Source organism: Hetaerina americana, unplaced genomic scaffold (assembly GCF_022747635.1).
Source record: "Hetaerina americana unplaced genomic scaffold, ioHetAmer1.1.p SCAF_452, whole genome shotgun sequence".
Taxonomy (NCBI): domain Eukaryota; kingdom Metazoa; phylum Arthropoda; class Insecta; order Odonata; family Calopterygidae; genus Hetaerina; species Hetaerina americana.
Window position 1 is genome coordinate 93,346 of NW_027287044.1, and position 10,105 is coordinate 103,450.

The 10,105-nt window shown below is 35.3% G+C and overlaps 1 protein-coding gene across 1 annotated transcript; it reads left to right on the forward strand.

Annotated features, from left to right (window-relative positions):
- Positions 1–1,099: 1,099 nt before the first annotated feature.
- On the forward strand, positions 1,100–7,191 carry LOC139693275 (peptidyl-prolyl cis-trans isomerase NIMA-interacting 1-like). The gene is made up of 3 exons (XM_071591384.1): positions 1,100–1,206; positions 2,096–2,299; positions 6,870–7,191. Exons 1-3 carry the CDS (start codon positions 1,152–1,154, stop codon positions 7,088–7,090), a joined length of 480 nt encoding a protein of 159 aa, XP_071447485.1. The 5' UTR covers positions 1,100–1,151; the 3' UTR covers positions 7,091–7,191.
- The last annotated feature ends 2,914 nt before the right edge of the window (positions 7,192–10,105 follow it).

Below are 10,105 nucleotides of genomic sequence, written 5' to 3' on the forward strand. Positions count from 1 at the left end.
ATTATGAATTGTAATAACCAATTAATAAGCCAGCAATTACAGAACAATCAAGAGTTTTCCATTCAAAAAGTCCAGATATGAAAGTGTTGTATTTTGATTGGCGGAATGCCTCTTTCGGTTTGCATTAATAATCTTACAATAATTACCAAACGCGTTAAGTACGCTCAGAAAATTACATCCAAATATGTGCAGCGCTCGTGTCTTGAATTCATTCGGCACACAGGACGTGAAACAAATGTGACCGATATGTATGATGCATAGTAACGTCCAGTAAACAAATCTGCGGTCATACTCCTATCTAGGTTAACCCTTGTTCGATATCATGTAACATTCAATGCGGACGTATTTAATTGGGAACCAAAGGATTTTCACAAACCAATGCCATGTTTTCCATGCATTGACCAGCTTCACTTCAATTAACTGCTTGAATTCAAATTACTGTCATAGATTTCTAGATTTTTCATTATTTGGAATGGGATGATACCGAAGCCATGACAATATTCTATCTCTGAAAAACTTAAAATTGAACATGGATATCATCCAGTCAAATTACTTTTTATAGAAGACAGCCGGTAAAAAAAATTATGAAAGATTCACGAAATTCGGACGAAAACGACAAATCACTTTACATATGAAGACCTCTGATTACCTGATTATCACCGTTACTTACGGTAAATATGACAATAAAGAAATGCTTTTCTATATTACTAGCCTAATATTGATTACTGAATGATGATTATTAATTGTACTCACTCAATTGCGATTGAAATCCAATTAATCCTTTCCAAGAGAGCACGTCTATCCTTCAGCCGCTTCCTGAATTTACTTCCTTGGGCCGTAAACTCGCCGCACGGACAACAATAACAGTTCAAGCGCGCTCCCACAACACTTCATCCCGCTCGTACGCCCACTTCATACAAAAATACATGCCAAATAAGCAAAATTTAACAGGAATTTTGTAAAACACATCCTCATTGGCTCCCAACTCTTCACCCAGGTGAATTTTCGAAAGATACTCCAATGGGAGAAAGCCGTTGCTAACCTCATATGTAAAACCTGAAAAGTGACGGAACGGTCTTCCGTTCACCGGTTTCCAGAGTTCACTGTTGGAAACAATTGCTCAGCGGACGTCGTACATCTATAGCAGAGAAATGGCGGACGAAGATCTTCCTTCAGGGTGGGAAAAGAGGTTGAGCAGGTCTACTGGTCGGTTTCTGCAAGCTTATATTTATATTGAAACTGATGGAATTGTGATCGTGGTTTTTCCATAACATTTTATATTTTATTGCAATTTTAAATTAAAGTGTATACTGAACATTAAATCGGTACAGGGCTAGGTATATTGTGGCTGTCCTACTTATATGACGGCATTTGCGGAACGTTCATTCGTTATTGTGTAGATTTAATTTCTGCCTAATGCTTATTGATGTAGATTTATTTACGAGGTTTGAAACATATTGTGTCCAGACGGTTCCTTCGGCTAATTTTCTCAATAATGTAAACGAACATTATGGACCGACAATTTATCTTAAAGCTATGCATGTGCGTAGATTGTTGATGATACAACCTTCTTAAAAGGCATTCTTAACATCCTAAGAATATTTTCTTTCTGCAATGTTCCCAGCGTGGTGTGCCTGGTATTTGTGCCACTTATTATATTGTTTGTATTGGCACGAGGTAGGTTTCGCGGGAAAGATTTTTGATGCATTTGCACATCATTTACGCCATCAACCGAATTTCTGTAATTCACATGCCGTATCTCTAATGCGAATTATTGAAGTTACCTTACAATGATATTAATTTCCAAATCTTAACTTTAAATTTGATATACGGTCTACATTCGTTATCTCCTTTTCCTGTCACCGACTGTATAACAAATCGATGACCTTATCGTCCATATAATAATAGCTCTATGAAATATGTGCAATTTCCTGGATTCTCCTGTAATGCGATTGCAGTTGTGCATTTTTAATTGTGCAATTAATTTGACAGTAACTTGCGGACTTTCATTTTGAGTTGCATCTCAACCAAGGAGTACTGCTAATGACTATCCTTCGACCCAAGTAGCTGAGGTAATTCTGAAAATTATTTACAGGACAAAATTATTATTTAAACATATACACAAAGGAAAGTCAATGGGACCGGCCGGAAAAAGAAGCCAGTCCAATAACCACTGGGGGACCGGAAAATGTACAGTGTAGCCACCTGTTAGTGAAGCATCGTAACTCAAGGAGGCCCTCGTCATGGCGCGAAGACAAAATAACGCGGAGTCAGGATGAAGCGTTAGACTTAGTGAAATGTAAGTTATATCGTATGGATCCTTAATATTCAGATATCTCATATTTTTTTCCCAAGGGAGTATGTATTCTTAACCAATGAAAGTGTCTTCAGATATGATATTAAATGATTAACACTAATGTATTCGAATATTAATAACTTATTCAACCTTATTCTAAAATTTTGTTTTGATTCAGATATTATTCAGAATTATAATTAGTAATATTGATGGTGTTATCATAGATCCATATTTTTGCAGCAGGCTAAACTTTCAATGCAACAATTTCAGAGTGTAAACATTATTCGCCTTTACCGGGATCCGGCAAGGCGAATGATTTTTACTCTCTAAAATTGTTGCGTTGAAATGAATATTAGCGGATGACTCCGTTAAAAGTAACTGCTGCAGCACCTCCCGCAGTTTCTTGGAATTAGGCTAAACTTTATAGTATACCGCATGTAGTTTTTAAGTCTCTTTTTGGTAAGAGTGCAATGCTGACCTTTGAGTTAGGATTATGGCTGAGAAATAGTTTCAGAGTGCTTTTTGCCTATTTGTGCTATACTTTGAGCATTTTCTCTTGAGCGATTCCTAAATATGATTAAGAGGGCAGTAAATTTCACTCATGTATTTTAGTCCTGGTAGCAATGTTGCATCCTCTCAAACCATGGTAATTTTCTTTGCTTACTGTGTTCCTCATCATTTTATCACGCCATGCTTCATGGAAGGTATTTTAGGTTAACGTTCTTGTAGAAAAATCACGCCATTGTAGGGATTACTAAGAGTTCATTATATATTGTCATTCCACAAGTCTTTGAGGTGTAGTGCAATTTGAAAGAGCGGAATAAAGAGGAAAAGAATGAGAACATAGATTGAGGCATATTCGTTTCAATTGCATTGCGATCAATTTGTTGCAGGTAATTCCTGGTATATGTAGTCTTATGTGACATCATTTGTATTGAAGGATTCACAAACTAAGCGTTAGTATCTGATAGCACCTGGCTAATTAACGTTTTACTCATTTGAGCACAATGGGGCAGGGAGGGAGGAGAGAAAGTTGTCCAGGGAAATTGCAAGAAGAAGGGAAAATTGATTGCGGGACATTATTGAGAGTGGCAATAGACAGTCGCAGACTGTGTTAGAAGGTAGAAAGGGTGGGTATGCAAGGCAGAGTGAGGGAAGGCATGTTAGACAGAATGAAGGGAGGCAGGAGGATTTCAGGAATGGTTTATAGTAATGCTGGTTTAGGTTAATGCCATGGGTAGGTGGACGTCAGAAATGTAGCAGACCTTAGATACTGGATACATGAAAAACTTATGTTCACTGCTAGACTATTCTTAATTTTAAAAAATAGGACTGGATTAAGAGGAGGACTTTTATTGAAATCAGCTGATAGGGAAAACATATCTCATTGTTTACAGGTTGTCCAATGGTAGAGAGTATTTCAGAACTAAAAGAAATTTAGGATAATATAACTGAGAAGAGGGTATCCTATTTCTGACTGCTTGTATTATTAGCATGGATTTCAAATTTTTGCTACAGCTTCAATGATTCTAAGGGAGAAGAAATATGTGGAAATATTTACAGATGAATTTTTCCAAAGCTGAGACCTGACTAAGTCGTTTTCTTGCACCAGAAATTCCTTCCATCAAAATCCTTATGGATCAAAAAATTTTATCACTCCTTTTTATTGATTATTATTTCTTACATTTGCGGTGATACTTGGTCCAGTAGCCAAGAAGTGTTATGATAAGGACAAAACACAAGTGTCACATATCCTTGCAAGAAGTCTGTAAAAGGGAGATTATTATTAATTTGTTTGTTGGCATATATTTTTTTTGTTAGACCATGGACTGTTTTAGAGGACAAAAAGAATCCTTGTACAATTGATTTGAGGGCAACACCCATCTAAAACTTAGAAATGGCTGACATAATAGGGGTGGTGCAAAAACAAATTGGGAAGATCCAACGATCAGTTTTTTGCAAATTGATTGAAACAATAAAAGAATCATATGCATCAAAGTATTCCAATGTTTTTTTGCTGGACTTATCAAGTCATTGCCATGCTGGAAATCCAGCAATTAGTACTTATGTTTATGATCCAATTTGGTAAATGCCTAAGTTCTAGTCAGACACCACAGACGTCCATTAAAATGGAGGCTATTGTTTGGTTTGGGGCTCAATAGCCTTGTGGCCAGAGCATTTAGTTGCTGCTGGAAGATAACTAGATTCAAATCCAGATTATATCCTCCTCAAAACCCAAGTGTGTACTTTTTAGAGAATCAGAGCCGTGTGGGAAACTATAGGGGGGTGCACAAAAAGGGAATGCCTCCTCTCTTTTAATGTTATCCTGAATTCCCATCGATTTATGCCACTTTAGATGTAAATAGTTGGTGAGCTTAACCCTCATTGTCTAAGTCAAAACCAGCCAACCTCTGGTAGATAGATGGACAAGATTTGGCTGCACAGGAAACCTTATCCTCAATGCTATCCATCAAATATCTATTGACATCTTGTTTTTCAATTAGCATCAAGCTTTCTCAAACAATCTACTTGTATATCTAAGTTGAATTAAGTCCAACTTTTAAGTGCACATGGCGAAATGTTTCATAAAAATTAATTTTTGAAATCACCACCTCCCTTAATTGAGTCCATTTTATCTTTGAAAGATTTAAGGCCCTTTTTCTAAAGAACTTTGGCTATATTCTAGCCCTATTTAGGCAGTTCTAAAGCTGCTGGTGATTCCGTACAAAAATGGCTTATTAGTTATCATATGAAAAGAGGAAGCAGATTTCAACCACAGTCATACATACCTCAATGTAATAATGATGTCATCATTAAGGAAAGTTTTCATTGTCTGAATCTATTCCATTTTTTGTATAAATAATTCTGTAAGAAGCACGTTAGCAGAGACTGGAGTTGATGACATGCAGCTCAAATAGAGTTGTGAGGAAAGGGCAAATGAAAACTTCAATATGAAGCATCATTTTGTATGGCTTGGAAACTTCATCATTGAAACAAGAGGATAAGGGTATACCGCAGGATTTTGAGAAGTGGGTGTGGTGTAATAAATGCAGAAAATGAAATTGTCAGAAAGAAAAACGAATGATTTAGTTCTTGGCATGGTAGAAGAATAGACAGAGCTGTTGAGAGAAATTCAATGGGGGCAGAACAATTGGTGGCAGGAGATAATAAGTGAGGCAAGGGGATGTTGAAGATGGTTATAGATAAGATAATTCAGGGAAAGCGAGGTAGAAGGAGGAAAAGGATATACAGTTTGGATGGAATCAAAGGAGGTAGAAATGTATGTAGGTATGTGGAGCTAAAGAATGAGTTAATTTAGTATCTATTCCAGTGTTGAAGGAAAGGGTATGCTAGATTGTTTTTGGGCTTATAAGTATGTATTGCAGTGTGTAATGCCAAATTACATCAAAACCCTGCCCTTTCCGGGTGTACTACCACTCATTAAAATATGTAGCCAAGAGGAAAATATGTATTCTACTGTAGAAAGACTGAACTCAGGATTTCTACTGATATACTTTTGAGAGTGCCTGAATATGTTTTAACTGAGTAATTTCCTTCCCTATTTTTATTTAATGCTTGGCCAATTCAGTTACAAGAACTCGATAAAATATTTAGTGATATATATATATATAGCATAGACTTAATATTTAATAATCTTACTTTGAGTGGAAGACATGATTAGATTGGGAAAATTTCTCACTTAAGAATCAAAACTTTGCAAAGAAAGCATTCAGATCTTGGAAATGCAATTGGTTTTGACTGTGGAAATTTTCCTATGAGTTAATCTTTTAGACTTCGGAATATATTTGACTAATTATCAAATAATTAGCACAAAATTGAGAAATTCATGTGGTAGTAGTTTTGTCAAATATGAAAATATTCTATTGCCAAAAATATTTCAATACATTCATATGCAGTTATAATAGTATGCTATCTTTTGGAAGAAAACATTTTATGGAAATTAGAGAAAGACAACTATCTCATTGTTAGGGGCAAGTTGACATGAATAAGTTAAATCTTAAGTTGGATCCATATTCTTCTCTAAATATTATGTGAATGAAAACTAGTTTAGTTTCTTCAGTAGAGACAAAATATGAAATTCTTCTTCCCAAAAGGTTGTATTTTGGGTAAAAATATCAATTTAAAATTGTGCCAGGTGTTACTTTGAGTTTATTTTAATAAATCAAAATTATTGGTTGAATTGCCACACTTCTTATATTTAACTGACCACGGCTTCAGCACTGTACGCCATTACTTGCTTCCACCTTCCTTGATAATGACACAGTGCCAACCAAACCATGGTTAGTTTCTTAAAGAAGGTGGACTTTTACCCTGTGATTTTAATTTATTAAAATGATTTTAAATATGTATCACTTGTACACTTACAGTGTGATTACATTGATTGATAATTTATTGCTATTGATCTTAGATTTTGAAATGAGAATAGTGTAGTCATGGTTATGATAAACAAGAAGATATGAATAAATGTACTTATGAAAACAAATCATTTCTTGAATGATATTTTTGTGTACCTGTGTAGCATGGATGTGGCTTAAATTTTCATCCCTTTCAGCTTACCGAGAGCAGATAGTCTCTGGTAGGGCCTCATTTGCAGAGCTGGCTCAGAAGTATTCTGACTGTAGTTCGGCAAGGCGAGGCGGTGACCTGGGTCCATTCGGACGTGGAGCCATGCAGCGACCTTTTGAGCAGGCGGCCTTTGCCCTCAAAGTGGGGGAACTCAGCGAACCTGTCTTCACCGATTCCGGAGTGCACATAATCCTGCGCACTGCTTAATGTCGGCCTCTTCCATGAATACCACCATATAATTATGTTAAATGATATCTAGCCCCATGAGAACCTTAAAAGAAAAATTTAATTTTTGAGAATTGCAGGAGTGTGTGTATATATATATATATATATATATATATATATATATATATATATATATATATATATATATATATATATATATATATATATATATATATATATATATATAATATACATATATATATACATATATATATATATATATATATATATATATATATACATACATACATATGTATATTAATGTTGCCAGTCTTGCAAATTTGTTTTATTAAGGAATACTTGCTTAAGCTGTGGGCCATGTTCATGTTGATGTTTGAGTTATGCAAACAAACCAAGCCTCTCAAGTTCATTGCTTGTGTTACATGAAGTTATATGTTCATGAACGTTTTCATTAATTATCTCATTGTTCTGGAATCTAGTGCCTCTTAGGAGATTAAGAGAGGGATGTTTGTGTTTTTCTATTTGAGATAAATTGCAAATTCTCTGAAGGTGATTAATGTTTTGTTCTGTTTTTACTATGTATGTCCCCTTCGAGGATAATTCAAGAGTTTTAATCATTCCAAGTTGTTTCTTGAGTGTTTCATGTTGTATTGAGTTTTGCCTCTTTTTACCAGAAGGAACAAGGTTGTAATGATGAAATTTAAAGTGGCAGTGAGTCAATTGCCTGATAAGCTTAAGTTTTCTTTGTGTTCATTGTGGCTCCAATTACAAATATTTGATTTATTTGTTTACTCCACTTCTGTTCCTAATTTTTTTGAATCCCTAAAATGCGTGTTTTTATTTGGGGTGAAATACTTATATAGTATTATCAACTGTTTGGCTGGTATTTTGTCTTGTGCTTCATATTTAATTGTATTTTCAAGACAGTAGTAATATCTCATCCAGTTGAAAGTATGCTCCTGGAAGTGCACTATAAAATATATCTAAATGAAATGCAATTTCTTTATTTTTCTTCATCTATCTGCAATGTAATTTGGGCAACCAGCTAATTTTCTCAGTCCCATGTGAAACATACATAGTACTGTATTACCTGTGGGATGACTGGAGATAAATAAATTATTGCAGCACAAGGTTTATAGTAAAACTGCCAAAATGATGCCATATATGTACCCTGAGGTTTTATGAGCTCTTGCATGAATTTTTGTTTATGAGAGTGCTCTCCTTGTTATGAGATGTAATAATGTAAACTCATGACTTCCAATCTTTCTAAAAATGCCATTCTATTATGTAATGCAGTTATATTTAAAGAAAATACACAATAAACAAAATCCTTAAAACCTATTTATTGCATTTAAATTAGCTCATGTCTGAGCTTTTAAGCCAACGAGTGTTTCTACCTGGGTGCAGATGGTGGGAGGACCTATAGAGGTTAGCTGTGAAATAAAAGTGTGTGCCTACTTGATGAGTACGCAGTCTTGGACAACTAGCTGTAGTACTAAAGGGGATGGGGTTAACCATGCTTGTGTAAAACACCAAAACTACAGTTGTTTATCCAAAGGTTGATCTGATAGGCGAGGATGGAGCTGACCTATTATAAAGCACAATGGTGTGTGTAACTCACACATCTGCCGGGTAATAAATAATGAGGGTCAGTTCCTTAATCCCTGTGGTTCCCCCAGAATCAAATCCCAGCCCAATTGTCATCCAATGCTCTACCCACTGGACTACTCCACTCCCTTACCCTTGGGCAAGGTGTCCTAAAAATTCTACTCAAAGACTATGAAGGTTCTGAGACTTGGTAGCTGCTGCATATAATCAAAAGGAGGTAGCAGCAGCTCTCCTTTACGTGAGTGACCACTTGAAAGATCAGACATGTAGTGGTCAGTAGAGCAGAAAACTCATCTCACTGCAGATGGGAGGAAATTACTTAGCTGCTGCACTGCAATGGGAATCACCACATTGCCATTCTGAGGAGCAGCAACTCACCACTTATACCTCTTTATTTTAGTGAATATAATAGCAGATGTAAGGGAACCCTCTCGAGTGAAATAGTCTGAGGGATTTATGGTTGGGGATTACTTGAGAGAGTACATCAGTCAAGTGTGTCAATCAATTTATAACTTGGAATTTCCAATCACTTCAGGCATTTGAGAGGTTAACAAATGTAAAGATAAAGGTATATATTTTAAGGTGAAATGAAATTGCCTGAAGGAGGACACTTATGGTGTGTTCTAATGTCACTGAAGTAATAAAAAATGCATAAAACTACTATAAACACAGTAATAAACCCGAAGGTCGGTTTGGTAGGTGATGGTAGAGTTCACCCAGTAATAAGCTCTATACGGCGTGCGAAAATTCACACATCAGGGTAGGGGGCCAGTTCCTATCCCTGTGCCAGTTATGGTTTCCCAGGAAGATCTGGTAAGGGAGAAGAAAATCTAATTAAACTCAGAAACTAGAGTACAATCATCGGAGAAGGTAAGGAAGAAAAAAATGTGTAGGAGATTGTAAAGGGAAGCAAATGAAATAGAAGAAAGTCTTTTGGAAATCTGAAAACAATACAAAAAAAAGTGTTAAATACATTCTTTCAGAACCATTCATTGAGGCAGTGCACATAGAAGATATAAAATACAAAATCAGCAAATTTGCTTGTACAAGGCTATAACTAAATAGAAAAGGACTCAAAGATACTTGTTCAAACAAATTAACCTGATAATTCAAAAAATAATTATAATAAATGAGTATAAAGTATTACACAATCATTTTGAACAAAATATACCGCAATCTCATAGATACTTTTTTAATATACTTAAAGGCATTCTAAAAATGAACTGCAATAACAGGCAACATTGATTCATGTTCCATAGACAGAGCAGGCAGCAGTAATTAGATGTATAGAAGAAGGTAAAATAAAGAAACAAGCAGGACAGAACTGCTCATGACCATCTTTTATTATTGATATATATATAATGGTTTATATAATATATATATATATATGTATATGTAAATAAACCATTTTATATATATGTATGTATA

Excerpts from the sequence above, each read along its gene's own strand:
- LOC139693275 (XM_071591384.1), top strand. The coding sequence starts at position 1,152 with ATGGCGGACGAAGATCTTCCTTCAGGGTGGGAAAAGAGGTTGAGCAGG. Across the intron at positions 1,207-2,095 it reads GAGGTTGAGCAGGTCTACTG|GACAAAATTATTATTTAAAC; the intron begins GTCGGTTTCTGC and ends AATTATTTACAG. Across the intron at positions 2,300-6,869 it reads AGCGTTAGACTTAGTGAAAT|CTTACCGAGAGCAGATAGTC; the intron begins GTAAGTTATATC and ends CATCCCTTTCAG.